Genomic DNA, 25,532 nt, shown 5'->3' on the forward strand with positions numbered 1-25,532 from the left:
TAAAATGCTCCCAAAGGCGTGCACCTCAAATAGCCTCTGACAACCAGGTCCAGCTCCTGGCCTTCACATATGGCTTAGCTACTAAGCCCGACGGAACCGTTTCTACTGACAGAAGGGGCAAAGGTGGGTTACCAACGCCTTAAAGCCAGCCCTTCGGGCAGATGGGGCTCATAAGCTGTGGTTGGCAGCTCATCTAGGAGAAGCAAAACTCTGATCTCAAACCTCCGCTGCCTTGCGGCTATACCCACTCATGGGGAAGGCTTCAGGGTAAACCCCGAGGGAGAAGTCTGGAGCTGGAGTCCCTAAGGCAGTCCTGCATTGAGTTCCTTTGGGTTCATCAGATGCGTGGAGAGGGGGAGCCTGCTACGTGGGCAACAGCTTGCTCTCGATATCGTACTGCCCAGGCTTGTGTATCTAGACAGCTAGGACACAATATCAATGGTCGGCTCTGACCGATGGAGGCCCTCATTCATTGTGTGTGTGTGTGTGTGTGTGTGTGTGTGTGTGTGTGTGTGTGTGTATACATATATATGAAACACCCTGGTTTCCCTGGCTGTGTAAGTTTAGGGAAGACACTCTCACGTCCCGCCAAACTCGTGAGATTGAGACGGCTCATCCCACCCCAAACCCTGGTTTGTGTGGGTGCTGTGTCATTGGCTGCCCTGTTACAAATTAGTGCTATGAAATAAAACAGTTCACTGCATATGATTAAAGGAATTATATTTATGAATCTTAACTTAACTAAAGGGTTAGTAAAGATTAACAAAAAGGAAAGGGCTCATTCTAATTAAACAGTCAAATGTGCACAAGTTGGAGCTCATCTTGAACTTCTCTGTCATTCACATGTTGGGCCCTCAGTCAACGTGAAAGCACACACCACCTTCCAAATGTCGCTCGCAATCCATCTCGAATAAACAGGTCTCCCACCTGATCATAGGCTACGACCGATTCACCCATCTCTTCATCTCCTTTCGACCAAAAGCCCCAAGCCCAACCTTAGCGTCCCTCACAAGAGGAACATCCCCTTAATCCGACCATCCTAATTGGTTGGCATATAGTTCTCCTATCTCTTATCTTCAACAGTAGCCCAAACAAGCTGAAAACAAGCTGCTCTTACAGAACTGCCAAAATGAAATACATACAGCATAACAGTAAAATATGAACCAAGGTATTACATATATATATATAGGAAGATGGTTGGGAGATAGAAATAAGAATACTTAGCTTTATATTAGCTCAGTAATTTGGTGACTGGATAGACAATATACAGTACTGTACAGAAGTTTCAGGCACCCTAGCTATATACTGTATATGTGCACAGTACTGTAGATGCAATGATGAAGAAGGCATGTCAGGCTCTCTGCTTAGAAGCTTAAGAAGATTTAGCATGTCACCAAATATCCTAACAAACTTGTACAGATCCACACTGGTTAAGTCATGATCTTGTATGGCATTTCCAACACAGAGGAATGCAAGAAGCTGCAGAGATGCCTGGCCCACCCAGAGCACAGCCGTCCCCACCACTGACAGCATCCACGGGCGGCGCTACCTGGAGAAAGGCAGCATCTATCATTGAGGATCCCCCACCACCATCCAGGTCATACCCTCTTCTTGCGGTTTCTGTCAAGCAGGACATTCAGAGTTATTTCTCACATGTACGTTGCAACACAGAGTGAAATGCATCATTTGCATTAACAACTAAACACAACCAAGGACGTGCTGGGGACAGTCTGCAAGTGTTGCTACACATTCTGGCTCCCACAATGCTCGGCAGAACAACACAGAACACAGCAAAACAGAACAAACCAAGTGACAAAGCAACAACAACTAAACAAGTCCCATTCCTTCCTTCCACCCACCCACATGCCCACACAGGCCTCTCTTCATCGAGCACCTCCGCTCCATCCGCCACAACTTCGTCAAGCACCTCCTCTCTGTCCGCCTCAACAGACAGAATCTCCCAGTAGCCACCCACTTCAACTCTGCTTCCCACTCCCATTCAGATATGTCCATACATGGCCTCCTCTACTGCCATGATGAGGCTAAACTCAGGTTGCAGGAGCAACACCGCATTTACTATGTAGGTAGTCTCCAGCCCCTTGGTATGAACATAGAATTCTCCAACTTCCGGTAATTCCCTCCCCCTCCCTTCCTCTATTCCTATTTCACTCTGTCCCCTCCCCCAGCTGCCTATCACCTCCCTCATGGTTCCGCCTCCTTCTACTACCCAGTGTGTTTTCCCCTATTCCTTCTTCACCTTTCCTGCCTATCACCTCCCTGCTTCCCCCCACCCCCACCCCCACCCCTTTATCTTTCCCCTTACTGGTTTTTCACCTGGAACCTACCAGCCTTCTCCTTCCCACCCTCCCCCCACCTTCTTTATAGGGCCTCTGCCCCTTCCCTCTACAGTCCTGACGAAGGGTTCCGGCCTGAAACGTCGACCGATCTTCTCCACGGATGCTGCCCGACCTGCTGAGTTCCTCCAGCATGTTGTGAGTGTCGCTCTCACCCCAGGACAGGCAGTCTTCAGCCTCCAGCTCCGGTGAACTCATGGGTTTGCAGACACTGGCCCATGACTCCCCGGTGGACTCACAACGATTCACAGACTCCAGGCTCCACACGTTGGAACTTGACTTCTGGACTTCTGATCGGTCCTCCAGTTTCGGTCTGGACCTCCGATTGGTCTTCAGGCTTCATGACCACCAATCAGCTTTCAGGATTCGATCCAGACCTCCCATTGATTTTTGGGCTTCAATCTTCGGTATCGACCCAGGACTCACAGATAATTACAGATCAGGACCCTGGATGAGGCCCGAACTCTTGGCCTCAAACACCAAAATCGCCAATGACGAGACCCCTTCCATCCTTATCAGTCCGCTAGTACAGATGCTTGAAGTCCACATCACCAGGCTCAGGAACAGCTACTTTCCTACTACTATGAGGTTTTTGAACTAACCTGCCTATCTCAGCAATGGCACACTACAGACCATCTCCTGCACTGGCATGGACTTGTCTCCAATTGTGTCTTTATTGCATTAATGTCTTGGCTTGGTACAGTCTTATTTCACACACACTCTCTATCTCACGCGCTCTGTCACTTATGCTCCCTCATGCTCTCACCTTCTCTTTCCCACTCCTTCTCCCTCCTTCCCTCTCTCTTTCTCTCTCTCCCCCTCTCTCTCTCCCTCCCTTCATCCCTTATCCTTCCCTCCCCTCCCTCTTCCCCTTTCTCTCCCCACCTGTCGCTCCCCCTTTCCCTCCTCCCTCTCTCTCTAACCCTCTCTCACTCTCACACTCTCCTCTCTCTCCCCTTCTCTCCCTCCCCCTCTCTCTCCCCTCTCTCACTCTCACACTCTCCTCTCTCTCTCCCCTTCTCTCCCTCCCCCTCACTCCCCCTCTCTCACTCTCCCCTCTCTCTCTCACACTCACTTCACATCTTATATAATTTACATTTAACTTATGTTCTATATGTTGCTTGTACACGTATGTAATGCTGCTGAAAGCAAGTTTTATATTGTACCTGAATCTCAGCATGACAACAAACTTGACTGTTATAAACACAAGAGTCTCGGCAGGTGCTGGAGATCCAGGGCAACTCACACAAAATGCTGGAGGAACTCAACAGGTCAGGCTACATCTATGGAAATGAATAAACCGTCGGCATTTCGATCCTGAAAAATAGTCTTAACTTGAAACATCAACTGTTTATTCATTTCCATAGATAAAACATGTTATCATGTTTTATAGCTAAAATTCTATGCCTCTGTTGGCCTGGAGTCTCCCCTTTCCTTCTCATGCTCAGAAAGAAGTAAGCAAGGCTATTAAATATCATTGTTGAACTCACTGAACAGGGCACACCTTCAGCCTTGGCATGTGCCAATAAGCTGACGTGGTACAGCTGCCAGGAGGAAGCCACACAGCAGTAACGTTGGGACCCAGCCCTTCAGAAAAGCACCACTACTGCAGATGTAAGGTGTGAGGAGCCGCTGTAGCAATGTGTGAAAAGGAAGGAAACGCGTACTAAGGTGTACTAAGAGGCCTAGAGAGGCAAGTTCAACAGATAGCTCTCAGGAGAAGCATACTGCTTGCAAGGAGTTCATAGAGACTCTACAGTGATCCAGCTGACTGTTTGCTTTGGGCTTCTCAGCTAAGAATGAAACTCCCTTATCTGCATTTTTGGTGTTTTGGTTAATGGAGACAAAGTGAAGATGGCGCCGAGCTGCAGTCTCCATCAAGGTCACCGCTCAGACTTACATATTTGTTAGGTTTTTAGGGATGGTCGTAACGACAGAGAGGGATGGTAAAGGTCAGCTTAGGTCTCAGGGACAGGGACATGGGGAATTAGAGGGCAGGCCAGAGTCTAAGCCTCCACTCCGCGTTCAAAGGACAGCGACACAAACATGGTCGTATGTCAAGCTGAAAGAGCGGCAAGGATGTTTGGAGTCCTGTCTGCGGCAAGTCCGGAGTTCAGATCCTCATCCAGCAGCCTCACTCGTCATCGTCAGTGAGCCCTGGGTCCCCGAAGGTCAAACGGAAGACTCGAAGTAAAGGCCCAATATCCGCAGCCACACGTCTGTGGGTCTCTGCGAGTCCACTGGGAAGGTTGAAGACCCAATGTCTGCAAATCAACAAATCCGCTGGAGGCTGAGCCCAGAGACGGCCTGTCCTGGAGCGAGGTGACTGTGCGTGGGTGGGTGGGTGGCAGGGAGGGAGGGGCAGGGCTTGATTCGCAGTTGTTGCTTTGTCACTTGCTATGTTCTGACTTGCTGTGGTCTATATTGTTCTGCCGAGCACTGAAGACAAGCTACGTTGGCTCCAGAATGTGTGGCGATGCTCGCCGGCGGCCCCCAGCACACCCTTGGGCGTGTTGGTCATTAACGTAAATGACACGTTTCACTCTGTGTTTCGATGTACGTGTGGTAAATCAATCTAAGTCTGAAATATGACTTCGGACAAGTCCAAAATGCTTGCACCCTGTATGCTTCACCCTCTGAGCCAAAGGGAAAAAATGATCACGTGATCAGAGAATAAAATGAGTTGGGTAGGTTTAGTGTAAATGAGTGTAAAGGGTTGGTATGGACTTGGTAGGTCGAAGAACTGTGTCTATAATTCTATAACTATCTCAATTCATGGAGCATACAGCACAGGAACAGGCCCTTCTATTCATTACGTCGTGCTGAACATGATGACAAAATTAAACTAATTTTCTTCCACATTTACATGATCTATATCTCTCTAGCCCCTGCATACTGATGTGTATGTCTAAAAGCATCTTAAAAGACACTATCATATCTGCTTCCACCACCCACCCACCACCCCCCCCCCCCGCCCCCAGCACCCGGCAGCCCATATCAGGCATCTATCACTCTCTGTGTAAAGTATTGTTTAAACTTTCCTTCTCTCGCCTTAAGTTCTTGTCCTCTAGAATTTGGCATTTCTACTCTGGGAAAAAGATTCCGACTCTACCCTTGGCAGCCCTCTCATAATCTTATATTCTTTTATCCAGTCTTCTTTTAGCCGCTGACACTGCAAAGAAAACAACCCAAGTTTGTCCAGGGTCTCCTTCCAGCTCATACCCTGTAATCCTGGCAAACCTCTTCTGCATCTCTTCTAAAGCCTCCAGTTCCTTCTTGTAATGGGTCAGTCAAGATTGCAATCTGTTTTCACAATTTTCATCAGTATCAATACACTTATGATTTTGTGTAGAGAGGAACAAAACACACATTTTCTAAACCGCTATGATTGCACTGGGCCATACCTGTATGTAATTCTTACTTCGGTGCCTGGTTCATCCCTCTCCCAGATCAAAGCCACCTTGTTGGGTGACTGGTTGGCATGACGATCCAAACAGTTCACTGAAAAGAAATGAATGTTAATGATGAAGATTTGATGATCAGTGGTAGCATTTTGATCCCAAATACATAAGGGCAACAAGTAATGAAACAAAATTTGGCACCACACCACAGAGAAGGCACAGAATGACAATCAAAAACTAACTTAAAGAAATACATTATAAAGAATGTGCTAACATTTTAATTTTAATGCTGTAACACTGAAAGCTACTTAAGAAATGTTTGCAACAACAGAACTTCATTGCTAGAAGAATATAGAAATAATGAAAAATATGCAGAGGGTTATACATATAAATATTCATTTCCAAAAATCCTCTAATGTTAATGCATTTCCTTCACCTAGATCAAGGGTTCCCATCCTGGAGTCCATAGACCCTTGCATAAAAAAGATTATACTGATTCATAGTTCTTTATATGTTAATCCTACATCATAGCAATTCATTCAACCCATTATTCCTGTCCCATTTCTTTGGTAAAACGTGATCCAATTAGTCCATTCCCTCATTCTTTCTTCTAATGCTCCGTAAAGTCTTCTATTTCCAGCATATATTAATTCCACTAACCTTTCAGGCTGTACTCGACTCCCACTGTCTGCAAAACAAAAAAGTCTCATCCACTACCTGGTATCTTCCTAAAGTGCTTCATGGTGTTGTTTTACAACAACAATCCTTACCATGGCGAGAAGTTATTCAAAGTGATGACAAAGCTCATTCAGACATGTGTTTTTCTTTTAAACTAAGGGGGACAGAGAAGGAGACAATGACGTTTACAAAGGGAATTCCATAACTTGAATGGTTGCCAAATCTAAGGTGAAGGAAGTGTGGTGAGCACGTGGGCTCCCATATGAGAAAGCTTCTTTGAAGTTGGGCTGCTGTAGATTACAGGCAGAGAAAGGCTGTGCAAGAATCTGTACTTCTAACTTGAGACAGTCAAATCTGGAAGTCCATGTAGGAAAAGTGAAAAAAGAATATTGCAGGGAACTGGCATAGACCAAATGGGCTGAATGGCCTTCCAGGTCATAATGGATAAGTCAGTAACAGCAACGTTAATGGGTGAGTAAGACGCAGTCTATCTTAGGATTGGGGCAGCAGAATTTTGGATGGGCTAGGGTTTCTGAATGACAATAAGACATGGAGCAAAATTAAGCCATTCATCACATTGAGTCTGTCCCACCTTTCCATCATGGCTAATTTATTATCCCTCTCAACCACATTCTCCAGCCTTCTCCCTGTAACCTTTAATGCCCTTACTAATCAAGAACCTATCAGTTTGCACTTTAATATACCTGATGACTTGGCCAGCCACGAATGGTGCATTTGGATAATCTAGTCTGAGATCACAAAAGCACAGCTGAGGATTTCAGCAGATGAGCTGTGCAGGGATGGGAAAAGGGAAGGGTTTCAAACCTGGAAGTGGAGAGGAGATCCCCGTGATGAGAAAGATAGATTTAGTTTCTCACGCCTCAGTTTTAAATGTAAGGGGAGGAAAACTGACACAGAATAAATTCAAAATCCACTTTAAAGGCAGCAGAGGTTAAATCTCTTCTGGAAATAAGTTCCGCTTTTAGAACAGTTTGTTCATTTATGGTTTATTACTCTGTGCCAACAACAATGACCTTTGATACTCATCTGTTCATTCCAGTGCTTCCACCTCCTGGGTGCTCTCCACCCCCTGTTGACAGTCACTGAGTCAGCTGCTAAGCACATGACTATGGTGCAGAGGAGGAGAACGTTTCGTTTATAGCAATTGGGTTGGAAGAAATGTGATTTTGGGCTGTGATAACCGAGATGCTTTGCACCACATCACATCTTTCAGAAGTACATTACACGGAGGCTCTAAAAGAGTAAAGGAATTGGTGCTTTTTGTACTTCAAATGTCACTTGCTGTCTTATATAGAAACTTCTACCTGATGTAGGTCAGCTCTTCTCAAAATAGCTTTGCCTCTGCTCTTGGCGGGCTCTATTGGTTCACTCAGGAATGCACATGTTGGGATGGGGGTTCATAGAGGGACTGAGAGGAAGAGAACCATTTGGGAGGTGGAAGGAAGATTTAGGGATGGGTTAGATTATGAATGAGAGGCAGTTCAGGGAAGGTAGGGAACTGGGGAAGGAGCACTGGGTGAAGGAGTGTGTCAGAGCTTACCTATACAATGTATTTGTGCCTGTCTGTCAGTGTGTGGGACGAGATGTGGAGACACAGATTTGAGTGCAAGTCCATTTGTCCATACCTGTTCATGTCATGCATGTCACCTCCTGGATTCCTATAGTTTTCAACCTTCCTGCCATTAGACCAAGACCTCCTTCTTTCTAGTTCAGTGGTTCCCAACCACCGGGCCACGGACTGGTACCGGGCCTCAAAGCATGTGCTACCGGGCCGTGAGGAAACGATATGATTTGGCGATATGAAACGATATGAGCCAGCTGCACCTTCCCTCATTCCCTGTCACACACTGTTGAACTTGAATTAACCTACCAAATCATACCAAATAACACATAAGACCTAAAATAACACTAACATATAGTAAAAGCAGGAATGATGTGATAAATACACAGCCTATATAAAGTAGAAATAATATATGTACAGTGTAGCTCCACTTAACAGAATCGGGAGGATTAAGCCAAAACCGATTTGTAGAAAAAAAATCAGCACCTACACGCATGTGCACGTCACGCATGTGCACACAGGTGCCCGCGCAAGGCTTCATGGTCATGGTAGTGTTTCTCAGGGTAAACACAAGTGTCCCGTATTTGACTGCTACTTTTGTCCCTTATTTGGGAGTGAGAAAGTTGGCAACCCTACTTAAACACCACCACCACCACCAACCCCCACCCCCCGTTGGCTGGTCCACAAGAATATTGTCAATATTAAACCAGTCCGCGGAGCGAAAAAGGTTGGGGACCCCTGTTCTAGTTCATATGGCAGCTGATGTGCATTGCCACATCACACATTGCATTCTTCTGTTCCTCAACATGAAGTTTATGACCTGGAATATCAGGGCTTTCTTGAACAGCCCAAGCAGTGACAGACATGAAAGTTACTCTGCCATTATAGGCCAAGAACTCAGTCCCTTCAACATTAATATCACGGCTCTGAGTGAGATAAGACAGAAAAGAGATGGCCAGTTCAAATGCAAGGAGGTTGGTGCACTTTCTTCAGAAAGGGCAGAGGAGGAAAGGAGTTTTCAGAGGATGGATTTCACTGTCAAGAATGAGGTGACCTGACATCTCAGTGGCTTTTCCTGTGGGACAAGTGAACCCTTCATGCCCCTCAGCTCACTCTGGTATTGACCCCAGTACCTCATGATCATCAACACATACACCTCAACCTTGGAAACTACATAAGCAATCTCCACGGGACCCTCTTTTTGACAATATGCTTGGAACATCACCATGTCTTAACCAGGACTATGTTTAGTCAGAGAAACAAATGTAAAACCTCAGACAACACTGTCAATTCCAGGCACTGATATATGTTAGATTCCCTCATCTTCCATGCCAGTCACTGCCTAATCTGTTCTGATATCTCCATCAGACTATCCTCAACCCAACAGAGGCAACAGAAATGCAGCTGCACGAACATCAAAGTCTAGGATCTCAATGGCCCCATAAAACAACACACACAAAATGCTGGAGGAACTCAGCTAGTCAGGTAGCATCTATAGAAATGAAGCAACAGTCAATGTTTCCGGCCGGGACCCTTCTTCAGGACTTTCACTGCTTTGGATTTCTACCATCTGCACAATTTCTTGTGGTTATGATTTTCTTCTCTCAAACAACCTGACAACAAAACAAGGCCCTGAATGACCTTGCCTCAAGACAAAAAAGTGCTCTACAGGCACCCATATACATGTGCCTAATCGCCTCTTAAAAGCCTCGAATGTATCTAATGTGCTGGGAATCCTGCCTAGTGAGGCAAAGCCACACTCATAGCAGCAAGCCCTGTCCTCTGCTACAAGTTACAGTGCACGTTGATGGGGTGATTAAGAAGGCATATGGTGTGTTAGCCTACATTGGGACATTGAGTACAAGACCTGCGTGGTAATGTTGCAGCTCTATAAAAGCGCACTTGGAATATTGTGACCAGTTCTAGTCACCTTATTATAGGAAGTATGTGGAAACTTTAGATGGGGTGCAGAGGAGACTTACCAGGATGCTGCCTGGACTATAGCTCATCTCATGAGGATGGGTTGAGCGAGCTAGGGCTTTTCTCTTGGAAAGAAGACGGATGAGAGGTGACTTGATCTTGCTAGGGGATCATAGGTAGAGTGGACACCCATCACCTTCTTTTGAGGAGGCATAACTTTAAGGTGTTTGGAGGAAAGTATAGGGGAGGCTGTCAGAGGTAGATTTTTACACAGAGAGTGGTAGGCGTATGGAATGCCCTGCCAGGGGTCATTTACATTAGGGATATTTAAGAGACTCTTAGATGGATGATAGAAAAATGGAGGGCTATGGGAGGGAAGGATTAGGTTTATCTTGGAGTAGGTTTTGGAGCCGGTACAACATCGGGGGCTGAAAGGCCTGTACCTTGCTGTAATGTTCTATGTTCCATGTTCTAACTCACACTTAGCAGCAGCCATTATTTATATGTAGATTATTGATGAACACTTCAGTCAACTGTAGAAGTCTGAAAGAGAGGACTGTGGCAGTATCTATGACAGCCATATTTGGTCCAGCCTCTAGATTGAGAGAATGGTGATGGACAGTTAAAACGACTGACAAGAACATGGAAAAGGTAAATGACTTGAGTGAAATGTTTGCATCCAGAGGTGTCAAATAAATGTCCCATCTCTGCTTTCTCCCAAGGACAACAGAAGCCAGTCTTAATCCATTGACTAATTCTACACCAGAAGTAACTGAGCACACAGAATACAGCAAAAAAGTAAAAAATATCCTTGCTGAGGCCTTGTGGACCCAAACTCGTTGCCCTCTAACCAACTTGTACCAGTACAGCTACAACACTGGCACCCATCTCCTGATAAGGTGGGGAAAATGCCCATTGCTGTGGCCAGGTTTGCTGACAGTACCAAGATAGGTGGAGGGGCAGGTAGTATTGAGGAAGCAGGGGGTCTACAGAAGAACTTAGACAGATTAGTAGAATGGGAAAAGAAGTGGCAAATGGAATTTAGCACAAGAAAGCCTATGGTCATGCACTTTGGCAGAAGGAATAAAAGCGTAGACTATTTTCTAAAAGGGGAGAAAATTCAGAAATCAGAAGTGCAAAGGAACTGGGGGGTACTCGTGCAGGATTCCCTAAAGGTTATCTTGCAGATGAGTCAGTGATAAGGAAGGCAAATGCAATGTTAGTGTTCATTTCAACTAGACAACTAGAATATGAAAGCTAGGATGTAATGCTAAGGCCTTATGAGGCATTGGTCAGACTGCAATTGGTGTATTGTGAGTAGTTTTGGGCCCTTTATCTAACAAAACATGTGCTGGCATTGGAGAGGGTTTAGATGAGGTTCAAGAAAATGATTCCAGGAATGAAGGAGTTAAGGTGTGAGGAATATCTGAGGTCTCTGGGCCTGTACTCACTGGAGTTTAGAAGAATGAGGGGGTATCTTTTTGAAACCTATTGAAGATTGAAAGGCCTAGATAGAGTGTATTGTGGAGAGGAAGTTTCCTATAGTGTGGGAGTCTAGGACTAGAGGGAAGACCCTCAGAATAGAGGGACGTCTCTTCAGAACAGAGATGAGGTGGAATTCCTTCAGCCACAGTGTGGTGAATCCGTGCAATTCATTGCCACAGATGGCTGTGGAAGGCAAGTCATTGGTATATTTAAAGCAGATATTGATAGATTCATGGTTAATAAAGGTATTAAAGGTTACAGGAAAAAGACAAGAGAATGGGGCTGAGAGGGATAATTAATCAGCCACGATGCAATGACGGAGCAGACTCAACCAGCTGAATGGCTGAATTCTGCTCCTACGTCCTATTCGTCTATTATCTGTGAAAAGCAGGCTGGTCCAGTGCCCTCAGTTACCATCCAACCTGTTTGCTCCCAGTCATCACCAAGTGATGAGGGTATGTTTGGCAATGCTACCAAGCAGTATTACCACGATTTGGGTTCTGCCAGGATCGGCCAGTTCCAACCCTCCTTCCTCCACTATTAGAATATAGGAATCCCAGCAGAATAATCTACTCATGAGTTCAAATGATGGCAACGAGAAAAGAACGCCGGTCAGTTTTAGGTACTTCAGATTGGATCTCGATGGAACTCTCTGCTGTTCTTAGACACGGAATAAGCCGACTCATTGTCAGCTGTAGATCTACTCAACGCTGCTATTATAATTGTTCTTTTAAATCTCAATTCTACTTCTCTAAGATAACCTTGCCCCTATTGTCTGCCGGTACAGCACATTGTCTACAAACGCAACTCTTTATTCTGCACTCTATTTATTTCCTTTGCGATACCTCAATGCACTGATGCAATGCTTAACAAAGACTTTTCACTGTACCTCAATACATGGGATAATAATAACACAATTTACTTCATGCTATGGGATCTATATTAGCAGGAGCTGTGGGGACTATGTTTAATGCCTAACTGGAAACTAACACTGTGACCTCCCTTAGTCCTGCCCGGATCTTGCACTCGAAACTACGGTTCAGTCATTCCTAATGTGCCATGTTGAATGGCGTCAGTGATCATGGTCTTTCCATGACCGCGATTGTTCTTGGCAAATTTTTCTACAGAAGTGGTTTGCCATTGCCTTCTTCTGGGCAGTGCCTTTACAAGATGAGTGACCCCAGCCTTTATCGATACTTTTCAGAGATTGTCTGCCTGGCATCAGTGGTCGCTTAACCAGGACTGTGATGTGCACCAGTTGCTCATATAACCATCTACATGGCTTCATGTGTCCCTGATGGGGGGGACTAAGCAAGTGCTACACTTTGCCCAAGGGTGACCTGCAGGCTAGCGGAGGGAAGGAGCGCCTTACACCTCCATTCCTGCCACCCAAGAAACTATAGTAGGGGGCCTTGAACTATCAGCCTCCTGAATCCAATTCATCAGTTTTATAGCTGGATTATGTGATTTATGAAGCAAGTTTTCTTTATAATTCAGAGAGAGTATTCATTTTACAGAGGGAATGTTTCAAATCCTTCTTGTGGCAATAACACTCACGAATGAGCCATACTGTATAATTCAACTCAGCTGATGTTGTCGTCAACCATACCAGTCCAAACACTATCAGAATCAGAATCAGAATCAGGTTTATTATCCCCAGCATGTGATGTGATATTCGTTAACTTAGCAGCAGCAGTTCAATACAATACATAATATAGAAGAGAAACAATAAAAAATAAAATAAAAATTAATAATACATAAATAAGTAAATCAATTACAGTACACGTATAGAGAATAGATTAAAAAACATGCAAAAAACAGAAATACTGTATATTAAAAAAGTGAGGTAGTGTCCAAGGGTTCAATGTCCATTTATGAATCGGATGGCAGAGGGGAAGAAGCTGTTCCTGAATCGCTGAGTGTGTGCCTTCAGGCTTCTGTATTTCCTACCTGATGGTAACAGTGAGAAAAGGGCATGTCCTGGGTGTTGGTGGTCCTTAATAATAGATGCTGCCTTTCTGAGACACCACTCCCTGAAGATGTCCTGGGTACTCTGTAGGCTCGTGCCCAAGATGGAGCTGACTAGATTTACAACCTGCTGCAGCTTCTTTCAGTCCTGTGCAGTAGCCCCCCGCCCCGGCCCCCCCACCAATACCAGATAGTGATGCAGTTGGTCAGAATGCTCTCTGCGGTACATCTATAGAAGTTTTTGAGTGCATTTGTTGACATGCCAAATCTCTTCAAACTCCTCATGAAGAATAGTCGCTGTCTTGCCTTCTTTATAACTACATCGATATGTTGGGATCCAAACTCCTTACCTACCTCTCCATTTAATCATTGCTCTTCCAAAATACTCCCACTAACTTATCCCAACTTAAGTTCACCAGAAACAGTACCTCTGCCACTTCCCAATCCAATTACAAAAGAGGGTTTAATGCCAAATCTACCCACAGTGTCCTAATGCTTCCCCAATCTAATTTTCAGCATCTGCCTCTCATCCTGTCTGCAATAGCCTTCTGAAGCAAAATGTCCTCCTGGGCTCCAGCTTCAGTATACTAAACAATAAGACCATAAGGCCATTAGAGCAGAATTAGGCCATTTGGCACATCGAGTCTGCTCCACCATTCCATTGTGGCTAATTTATTACCCCTCTCAAACCCATTCTCCTGCCTTCTCCCTGTATCCTTTGACATCCTGACTAATCAGGTTTGGCATCAAATTCCACTTTAAATATGCCCAATGACTTGGCCTCCACAACCAACTGTGTCAATAAATTCTACAGATTCACCACACTGTGGCTAAAGAAATACCTTCTCATCTCTTCTCTAAAGAGATGTTCCTATATTCCGAGGCTATGCCCTCTGTTCCTAGACTCTCCATGTCCCCACTCCATCTAAGCCTTTCAATATTCAATAGGTTTCAATGGGATCCCCCCTCATTCTTCTAAACTCCAGCAAGTACAGGCCCAGAGTCATCAAATGCTCCTCATATGTTAACCCTTTCATTCCTGGGATCATCCTCGTGAACATCCTCTGGACCCTCACCAACGCCAGTACATCCTTTTTCAGATAGGGGCCCAAACTGCTCACAATACTCCAGGTGCAATCTGACCAATGCCTTATAAACCCTCAGCCTACCATCTCTAGTTCTACCGACAATTTAATCAACTCCATTCTCCTGCCTTCTTCGCAAAACCTGTGGCGCCCTTACTAATCAAGAATATATCAACCTCCTCTTTAAATATACCCAAAGACAGCCTCCACAGCTGTCTGTAGCAATAAATTCCACAAATTCTCCACTCTCTGGCTAAAGAAATTCTTCCTTATCTCTGTCTAACGAGATATCTTTCTATTCTGAGGCTGTGCCCTCTGGTGTTATACTTACCCACTATTAGAAACATCCTCTCCGTGTCCACTCTATCAAGATCTTTCAATTTTAGGTTCCAATAAAATTCCATCCATTCATCTCAACACTAATGAGAGAAAGCCCAAAACCATCAAATGCTCCTCATACATTAACCTTTTCCTTCCCAGGATCATTCCAGTGAACCTCCTCTGAACCCACTCCAATGTCAACACATCCTTTCTGAGATATGGGGTCCAAAACTGTTCACAATACTCCAAATGTAGTCTGACTAATCCCTTATAAAGCCTCAGTGTTACACTCTTGCTTTTATATTCTAGTCCTCTCAAAATAAACACTACCATTGCATTTGCCTCTCTTTCTACCAACTCAACTTGCAAGATAACCTTTACAGAATTCTGCACTAGGACTCCAAAGTCACTTTTCACCTCTGATTTATGGATTTGCTCTGTTAAGAAAACAGCCTACACCTTAATTCCTTCTGCAAAAGCTCATGGCCAATCACTTCTCTACACTGTCTTCCCATCTGCCACTTCCTTGCCCACTCTCCAGATATGTCTAAGTCCTTGTGCAGACTCCCTGCTCCCTTAGCACTACCTGCCCCATTACCTGCCTTTGGATCATCTTCAAACTTAGCCACAAAGTCATCAATCCCATCATCCAGATTATTAAAATATATCATCCAGATCATTAAAATATAACATGAAAATTAGCTGACCCAACACTGACCCCTGCGGAACACCACTAGTCAAAGGCAGCCAACCAGAAAAGGCCAACTTTATTCCCGCCCTTTGCTTTCTGCCAGTCAGCCAATCTTCTGTCCATGCTAGCATCTTTCCTGCAATACCATGGGCTCTTATCTTGTTTCGCAGCCTCATGGGCGGCATCTTGTCAAATGCCTGCTGAACGTCCGAGTAAACAACATCCACCAACTCTCTTTTGTCTATCCTGTTTGTTAATTCCTCAGAGATTTCTAACGGATTTGTCAAGCAAGATTTCCCCTTAAGAAAACCAAACTGACTTCAACCTATTAGATTAGATTCAACTTTATTGTCATTGTGCCGAGTACAGATACAAACCCAATGAAATGCAGTTAGCATCTGACCAGAAATGCAAAGAATAGTGTTATTTACAAAATAACTGTGAATAAAAAGTGCTACAGCACACAAATATAAAATTACTGAGACAGTCCAATATGGGTGCAATACTGCTTGGCGCTGTGATGTGAGGTTCAGCAGGGTCACAGCCTCAGGGAAGAAGCTCTTCCTGAGCCTGCTGGTGCAGGAGCGGAGGCTCCTATAGCGCCTACCGGATGGGAGGAGAGTAAAAAGTCCATGGTTAGGGTGAGATGCATCCTTGATAATGCTTTTCGCCCTGCCCAGGCAGCATTTATGGTAGATGTTCTCAATGGTGGGCAATTGGGTGCCGATAATTCGCTGGGCAGTTTTCACCACACGCTGGAGTGCTTTGCGGTCCAATACGGGACAATTGCCATACCGCACTGAGATGCAGTTGGTGAGTATGCTCTCAATGGTACAGCGGTAAGTATCCTGTGCTCCCACATACCGTGAAATCTCATCCTTAATAATGGACTCACTAAGCACAGAAACATCTTACTAAGCACAGAAAGCAAACTAACTGGCGATATCATGGTCTTTTTACTTTTGCAGTTTCTCAACTCTACCCACAAGAATTCTACATCTTCTGATCCTATGTCACTTCTTTCTAAGGGTTTTATTTCATTATTTACCAACAAAACAATTGGGAAAACATTTAATTGGAGTAGGGGGTAATACGATGCTACTAGGCAGGAATTTGGGAGCATAAATTGGGAGCAGATGTTCTCAGGGAAAAGCATGGCAGAAATGTGGCAAGTGTTCAGGGAACATTTGCATGGAGTTCTGCATAGGTATGTTCCATTGAGGCAGGGAAAGGATGAAAGAGTTAAAGAACCATGGAGTACAAAGTATCTAGAAAATACAGTTAAGAAGAAAAGAAAAACTTACAAAAAGTACAAGAAACTAGGTACTGTTAGGACACTACAAAATTACAAGGTTGCTAGGAAGGAGCTTAAGAATGGAATTAGGAGAGCCAGAAGGGGCCATAAGAAGGCCTTGGTCAGCAGGATAAGGAAAGCCCCAAGGCATTCTACAAGTATGTGAAGAGCAAGAGGATGAGCCTTGTGAGAATAGGACCAATCAGGTGTGATAGTGGAAATGTGTGCATGGAGTCGGAGGAGATAGCAGAGGTGCTTAATGAATACTTTATTTCAGTATTCACCAGGGAAAAAGACCTTAGCAATTGTGGGGATGACTTACAGTGGACTGAAACACTTGAGTGTATAGACATTAAGAAAGAGGATGTGCTGGAGCTTTTGGAAAGCATTAAGTTAGATAAATCACTGGAACCGGATAAGATATACCCCAGGCTACTGTGGGAAGCGAGGGAGGAGATTGCTGAGTCTCTGGCGATGATCCTTGCATCATCAGTATGGACAGGGGAAGTACCAGAGGATTGGAGGTTTGCATATGTTGTTCCGTTGTTCAAGAAAGGGAGTAGAGATAACCCAGGAGATTATAGACCAGTGAGTCTGACTTCAGTGGTGGGCAAGTTGTTGGAAAAGCTCCTGAGAGGCAGGATTTATGAGCATTTGAAGAGACATACCTGATTAGTGATAGTCAGCATGGTTTTGTCAAGGGCAGGTCATGCCTTATGAGCCTAACTGAATTCTTTGAGGATGTAACAAAACACATTGGTGAAGGCAGAGTAGTGGATGTAGTGTATATGGATTTCAGTAAGGCATTTGATGAAGTTCCTCATGCAAGGTTCCTTCAGAAAGTAAGAAGGCATGGGATCCAAGGAGACCTTGTTTTGTGGATCCAGAATTGGCTTGCCCACAGAAGATGGTTGTAGCTGGTTCGTATTCTGCATGGAGGTCAGTGACCAGCGGTGTTCCACAGGGATCTGTTCTGGGACTCATAATCTTTGTGATTTTTATAAATGACCTGGATGAAGAAGTAGAAGGGTGGATTAGTAAGCTTGCTGATGACACAAATGTTGGGGGTGTTGTGGATAGTCTGTAGGGTTGTCAGAGGTTATAGCGGGACATCGATAGGATGCAGAACTGGGCTGAAAAGTGGCAGATGGACTTCACCCAGATAAGTGTGGAGCGGTTCATTTTGGTAGGTCCAATTTGAAGGCAGAATATAGTATAAATGGTAAGATTCTTGGCAGTGTGGAGAATCTGAGAGATCTTAGGGTCCGTGTTGATTGGACACTCAAAGCTGCTGCGCAGGTTGACAGTGTGGTTAAGAAGGCGTATGGTGTGTTGGCTTTCATCAACCTTGGGATTGAGTTCAAGAGCCGTGAGGTAATGTTAGAGCTATATAGGACCTTAGTCAGAACCACTTGGAGTGCTGTGTTCAGTTCTGGTCACCTCACTACAGGAAGAATGTGGATAATGTGGATACTATAGAGAGAGTGCAGAGGAAATTTACAAGGATGTTGCCAGGATTGAAGGGTATATCTTATGAGAATAGGTTGAGTGTACTTGGCCTTTTCTCCTTGGAGCGACAGAGGATGAGAGGAGACCTGATAGAGGTGTATAAGATGATGAGGGGCATTGATCATGTGGATAACCAGAGGCTTTTTCCCAGGGCTGAAATGGCTAATGAGGAGGCATAGTTTTAAGGTGCCGAAACAGGTACTGAGGGGATGTCAGGGGTAAGATTTTCACACAGAGAGTGGTAGGTGCGTGGAATGCACTGCTGGCGGTAGTGGTGGAGGCGGATACAATAGGGTCTTTTAAGAGTCTATTAGACAGGTACATGGAGCTTAGAAAAATAGAGGGCTATGCACTAGGGGAATTCTAGGCAGCTTCTAGAGAAGGTTACTTGGTCGGCACAAGATTGTGGGCCAAAGGGCCTGTAATTTTCTGTAAATTTCTATGTTCTGTGCTCTTTGTTCTAAAACCACCCCAATAACTCTATCCTTCATCCTGTTCTTTCCAAACAATGTGTATCCTTGGATGTTAAGCTCCCAACTATGATCTCCTTTCATCCACGACTCAGTACACAACATCATACCTGCTGATTACCAACTGCACTACAAGATCATCTCCCTTATTATCTATACTGTGCGCATTCAGATATAACAGCTTCAGCCCGTATTTATCACACTTCTCAATTTTGTCTCCATGTTGCCTGAAGTTAAACTCTGATCTCTTTAAAATTTTTTGTCTTTTCTTTTATTCAAGAGACTTTATTAATCTCTCCTGTACTCTCCCTCCTTCTACATTATCTTCACTTTTCTAAGCTGTTGAACCCATCTCTCTACTACCTTGTTGGTTATGACAATCCCCTATCACAAATGATGGTATTTGAGGGCCGAATACTAGACTGACGTATCCAGCCAGAAATGCTGAGTGCATAATCCATCTTCCCTTCCTCAGATAGCCATCATAACAAAAATCTTCCACTGATTCTCTTACACTCAGAGGCCCCTTTATTCGGTACCTCCTGTACCTAATACAGTGGCAGAGTGTATATTTGTGGCCTTCTGTTCCACTTCAAGATTCGGCATGTTGTGCATTCAGAGATGCTCTTCTGCACACCACTGTTGTAATACTAGCATCACTCGTATGTGTCCAGGACAAAGAACAGGGCTGGAAAAAAATTATTGCAGACACTACCCACCCTGCAAACTGTCTTGCCCAAAAGCTCCCTTCTGGAAAGCGATATAGGGCTGTCAAAACAAAAACTTCATGCTATCTTTCTGCAGGCTGAAATCAGCATGAGTGGTTGTTTGTTGTTGACGCAGCACCAAGTTTAAATGGAGCTTGGGAGCTTTCACCTTTCTTTTGGTTGGTTGAAATCAATGTGGGAAAAATAAAAAGGAAGGAGGTGTAAGTGGAACGGCCTTTGTTGGAAAGGGCCAGTGTTAAAAGTGGTACAGCTTTGGCTCAACTGGCTTAGGCGAGAACAGGCTTGGGCAAGCACAGGCTTCTTAGTAAACAAGAAAGTTTCTAGTAAGTTGTTTTTTTCTATTAGTACATGACTAGTGTGCTGTGAATGGTTGTGGAGGTTGTGACACGTTCCTTGTGAGAGATGTGAAAAAGCTGGGAGACCCCCAATCTCCCTGATAACTACATCTGCACAAAGTGTATCGGTCTGCAGTTCCTTAGAGACTGTGTTAAGGAACTGGAGCTGCAGCTCGATGATCTTCAGCTCATACAGGAGAATGAACAGGTGATAGACAGGAGCTACAGGACAGTGGTCACCCCTAAGATGCAGGAGGCAGGTCCCTGGGTTACCGTCAAGAGAGGGAAATGGAACAGGCAGCCAGTGAAGAGTACCACTGTGGCCATTCCCCTCAATAATAAGTATACTGCTTTGGATACTGTTGGGGGAGGGGTGCCTACTGGAGGAAATGCAGCAACCAATTCTCTGGCACTGAGTCTGGCTCTGTGGCTCAGAAGGGAAGGGGGAGAAGAGAAGTGCAGTAGTGATAGGGGATTCCAAAATTAGAGGAGCAGAAAGCAGATTCTGAGGGTGCGATAGAGATACCCGGATGGTATGTTGTCTCCCAGGTGCCAGGGTGAGGGATGCCTTGGATTGAGTCCATAGCATTCTAAAGGGGGAGGGTGAACAGCTGGAAGTCGTGGTACATATTGGAACCAATGACATAGGTAGGAAAAGGAAGGGGGCCCTGATGAGAGAATACAGTGAAAAGCAGGGCCTCCAAGGTGGTCATCTCTGGATTTCTACCTGTGTCACGTGCCAGTGAGATTAAGAATAGGACGATTTGGCAGATAAATGCATGGCTGAGGAACTGGTGCAGGGGGCAGGGTTTCAGATCTGTGGGTCACTGGGATCTCTTCTGGGGAAGGTATGACCTGTACAAAAAGGACAGGCTACACATGAACCTGAGGGGGGTTAATATCCTTGTGGGACAGATTTGCTAGAACTGTAGGGGAGGGTTTAACTAATTTGACAGGGGGATGGGAACCAGAGTGAAAAAAACAGGAAACTATAGCCCAGTTAGTTTGACATCAGTGATTGGGAAGATGTTGGAGTCTATTATTAAGGATGAGGTTTCGGGGTACTTGGAGGCACATGGTAAAATAGGCCAAAGTCAGCATGGTTTTCTGAAGAGGAAATCTTGAATGACAAATCTATTGGAATTCTTTTAGGAAATAACAGACAGGATAGACAAAGAAGAGTCAGTGGAAGTTGTTTATTTGGATTTTCAGAAGGCCTTTGACAAGGTGCCGCACATGAGGTTACTTACTAAGAGTCTATCATATTACAGGGAAGGTACTAGTGTGCATAGAAGATTGACTGACTGGCAGGAGGCAAATAGTGGGAATAAAGGGGACTTTTCTGGTTGGCTACCAATGACTAGTGGTGTGCCACAGGGATAAGTGTTGGGACCACTTCTTTTCATGTTGTATGTCAATGATTTGGATGAAGGAATTGATGACTTTGAGGCTAAGTTTGTGGATGATTCGAAGATAGGTGGAGGGGCAGGTAGTGTTGAAGAAGCAAGATATCTGCAGAAGGACTTAAGACAGGCTGGGGGAATGGGCAAGGAAGTGGCAGATTTAATATAACATAGAACATAGAACATAGAATAGTACAGCACAGTACAGGCCCTTCAGCCCACAATGTTGTGCCGACCCTCAAACCCTGCCTCCCATATAAGCCCCCACCTTAAATTCCTCCATATACCTGTCTAGTAGTCTCTTAAACTTCACTAGTGTATCTGCCTCCACCACTGACATCAGGCAGTCCATTCCACGCACCAACCACTCTCTGAGTAAAAAACCTTCCTCTAATATGCCCTCTGAACTTCCCACCCCTTACCTTAAAGCCATGTCCTCTTGTATTGAGCAGTGGTGCCCTGGGATGAGGCGCTGGCTGTCCACTCTATCTATTCCTCTTATTATCTTGTACACCTCTATCATGTCTCCTCTCATCCTCTTTCTCTCCGAAGAGTAAAGCTCTAGCTCCCTTAATCTCTGATCATAATGCATACTCTCTAAACCAGGCAGCATCCTGGTAAATCTCCTCTGTATCCTTTCCAATGCTTCCACATCCTTCCTATAGTGAGGCGAACAGAACTAGACACAGTACTCCAAGTGTGGCCTAACCAGAGTTTTATAGAGCTGCATCATTACATCGCGACTCTTAAACCCTATCCCTTGACTTATGAAAGCTAACACCCCATAAGCTTTCTTAACTACCCTATCCACTTGTGAGGCAACTTTCAGGGATCTGTGGACATGTACCCCCAGATCCCTCTGCTCCTCCACACTACCAAGTATCCTGCCATTTACTTTGTACTCTGCCTTGGAGTTTGTCCTTCCAAAGTGTACCACCTCACACTTCTCCGGGTTGAACTCCATCTGCCACTTCTCAGCCCACTTCTGCATCCTCTGCAATCTCTCTGCAATCTTTGACAATCCTCTACACTATCTACAACATCACCAACATTTGTGTCGTCTGCAAACTTGCCAACCCACCCTTCTACCCCCACATCCAGGTCATTAATAAAAATCACGAAAAGTAGAGGTCCCAGAACAGATCCTTGTGGGACATCACTAGTCACAATCCTCCAATCTGAATGTACTCCCTCCACCACCACCCTCTGCCTTCTGCAGGCAAGCAAAATCTGAATCCACCTGGCCAAACTTCCCTGGATCCCATGCCTTCTGACTTTCTGAATAAGCCTACCGTGTGAAACCTTGTCAAATGCCTTACTAAAATCCATATAGATCACATCCACTGCACTACCCTCATCTATATGCCTGGTCACCTCCTCAAAGAACTCTATCAGGCTTGTTAAACACGATCTGCCCTTCACAAAGCCATGCTGACTGTCCCTGATCAGACCATGATTCTCTAAATGCCTATAGATCCTATCTCTAAGAATCTCTTCCAACAGCTTTCCCACCACAGATGTGAGGCTCACTGGTCTATAATTACCCAGACTATCCCTACTACCTTTTTTGTACAAGGGGACAGCATTCGCCTCCCTCCAATCCTCCGGTACCATTCCCGTGGAGGGAATGCAGGGAAGTACATGGTCGTCCACTTTGACAGAAGAAATAAAGGCATGAACAATTTTCTAAATGGGGAGAAAATTCAAAAGCCAGTGGTGCAAGGGACTTGAGAGTGCTTGTGCAGGACTCCCTGACGGTTATCTTGCAGGTTGAGTTGGTGGTAAGGAAGGCAAATGCATTGATAGCATTCATTTACAAAGGACTAGAATACAAAAATAATGATGTAACACTGAGGCTTTATAAGGCATTGATCAGACCACACTTGGAGTATTGTGAGCAGTTTTGGGCCCCTTATCTAAGAAAAGATATGCTGGCCCAGAGGCATAATATATCAGCCATGACGGAATGGTGGAGCAGACACAATGGCTCCTATGTCTTATGGTTTTATGGTCTTATCTCAAAAGTTTCTTCCATTAGGCAGTTAATCTGATCAATCAGTCTAACTCACCCCACCCCATTCTCTCTATCTATTACCTCCGTCACTGCACTGTAAACACTTTAAACCATTTTATAATGCTGTTTACATTGTAAATACATGGTTCTATTTATGCACATTTTATTCCATCTCCATACTTTAATCTCTAACTTTAAATTTTATACGATGCTTTATTCTTTATAATTGTTTAATGTTGTTTTTGTTGCATGTTGCACCAACACACCACAGCAAATTCTTAATATGTGTACTGTAAATATATCTGGTGAATAAAGTTGATCTCTGACCCTTGATCAATAAATTGGAATTGGAATCGGACAAAGGATCTGGAGGCCGAATCTTCAGCTCGTTGTCATTCCACGGACACTGACTGGCCCGCTGAGTGTTTCCAGCATTTTCTGTTTTTATTTAAGACTTCCAGCATTTACATTTGTTTTTGAGAAACTGTAAGACCATAAGACATGGGAGCAAATTAGGCCATTCGGCCCATTGAGTCTTCTCCAGCATTCCACCGTAGCTGATTTTATTATCCCTTTTAACCCCAGTCTGCTGCCTTCTCATAATCTTTGACATCCTTACTAATCAAAAACCCATCAACCTTCTCTTTTAATGAACCAATGACTTGGCCTCCACAGCCGTCTGTGCCAATGAATTCCACAACTTCACTGCCTTCTGGCTAAACAAATCCCTCCTCTTGTCTGTTCTAAAGGGACGTCCTTGTATTCTGATGCTCTCTATTCTCCTCTCTGGTCCTAGACTGCCCCAATACGGGAAATTTCCTCTCGGGCCATGCCTTTCAATATCCGATAGGTGTCAATGAGATCCTTCTTCATTGTTCTGAACTACAGGCCCAGGCCCAAAGGAGTCCGGCCAACTCTGGGATATTGTTCGGGATATTCCCGAAACATCCGCAGCAGGAAAACCTTACAGGATGAGGTAAAGCAGACTTTACCCCTTGTGCTGTTTCACTCACTCCCTACCACAGCCCGAGTCCGTTCAGTACCCTCCAACTCTGTCCCTGGCGCTGCTGTCAGGCCAACCTGCTGTCTGCTGGAGGAACTCGGTGGGTCGAGCAGCAACTGTGATGTGAAGGGTATTGTCGACGCTTCGGGTGGAAACCCTGCGTTATGCCACCCCCACCCGGAGAACATTCTGTTCCCTAGCCGAGGGAGAATAAAGTATAATAACAAATAAAGGAAGCTTTTCTCCTCAGGGTTAGCGTTGTCTGGAACGGGCACAGTTGATCTGAAGCGCTGTTCTCTGTTATTAGCGTGTGTCTACCGGCCATCTGAAAAGTACAGAAAGCGCAGCACTTGAAATGTGTGGTAGCGATGTGAGCGACAAAGATCTGGTACCTGACACGTTGAGTTGTCCTCCCAGAAACCAGGCGATCCGACCGCCGCTGAAGTCACAGTCCCGAACCGTGTGAAAGACCCGGTTCCACGTCAGTCTCTCCTTGGCCAGGGTCCCCCAGAACGTCTCGGGATCCCTGACGGAGAAGTCCAGCAGGTCGGTGTACGATCTCACCCCTGGGAAGGAGCTGGACTCTGGCATGAAGGCGCTGATACTGAGAGTTGACGGTGCGACGTGGAACGATCGGACCTGCCCGGATCCCAAACCGCGGGCAGAAACTCCCGCTCTGGCCGCCCGTCTATCTGCGACATATCCACCGTGAAACAGGCGCCGCTTGAAGGGACTCCGCAACATGCGGCAGCTCCCAATGATCGTTGCCATGTTCCCCCAGACTATTTAAGAGTTTGGGGGAGTTTCCCGGACGGGAATGAGTTCACTTGGGAAACGGCGACGAACGAGAGTTCCCCGGGCGCCTTGTCTCTCTCGGTGGAAGAGGAGGTGCCGAGTCTGAGTGGTGTCCGACCCAGAAGAGGAAGCTGTTGCTGCGTGAAGGTTGGGCTAAAGGGGGCCTTACCGAAGCAACAGAACATTTTGTTAAATTGCCAGACCTAGTATTTATCCTCAACAAACATCGCCAAAATAGATCAATCCCCTGTCGCAATCTGACTGTGGCAGCGCCCTGCGCACTACAGCGGTTACTGACTGTAGAAGAAATTTATCACCAAGAAAGAATGTTATATAGCGCTATATAAATAGTAGCCTTCCGTTTCTGTCCCAGCACTCCCTTTTCTAGAAAACGATTTTAACAAGCTTAATACTCAGGTAAAGATCTAAGTTTAAAGACGCAGACACGAGGAAATCTGCAGATGCTGGAAAACATACTGAAAAAGATGCTGCAAGC

The 25,532-nt window shown here is 45.1% G+C and overlaps 1 protein-coding gene across 1 annotated transcript in view; it reads right to left on the reverse strand.

Moving 5' to 3' along the window:
• acss1 (acyl-CoA synthetase short chain family member 1) overlaps nucleotides 1-25,288 on the reverse strand; it is a 70,851-nt gene extending 45,563 nt beyond the window's left edge. The window contains exons 1-2 of the mRNA XM_063056331.1: nucleotides 24,634-25,288; nucleotides 5,759-5,855 (exon numbers count right to left, since the gene is read on the reverse strand). Coding sequence (XP_062912401.1) covers nucleotides 5,759-5,855; nucleotides 24,634-25,012 — 476 coding nt within the window. The 5' untranslated portion in view covers nucleotides 25,013-25,288. The remainder of the gene's footprint in view (nucleotides 1-5,758; nucleotides 5,856-24,633) is intronic.
• Nucleotides 25,289-25,532: the final 244 nt, after the last annotated feature.

Source organism: Mobula hypostoma, chromosome 8, assembly GCF_963921235.1.
Source record: "Mobula hypostoma chromosome 8, sMobHyp1.1, whole genome shotgun sequence".
In the NCBI taxonomy this organism is placed as follows: Eukaryota; Metazoa; Chordata; class Chondrichthyes; order Myliobatiformes; family Myliobatidae; genus Mobula; species Mobula hypostoma.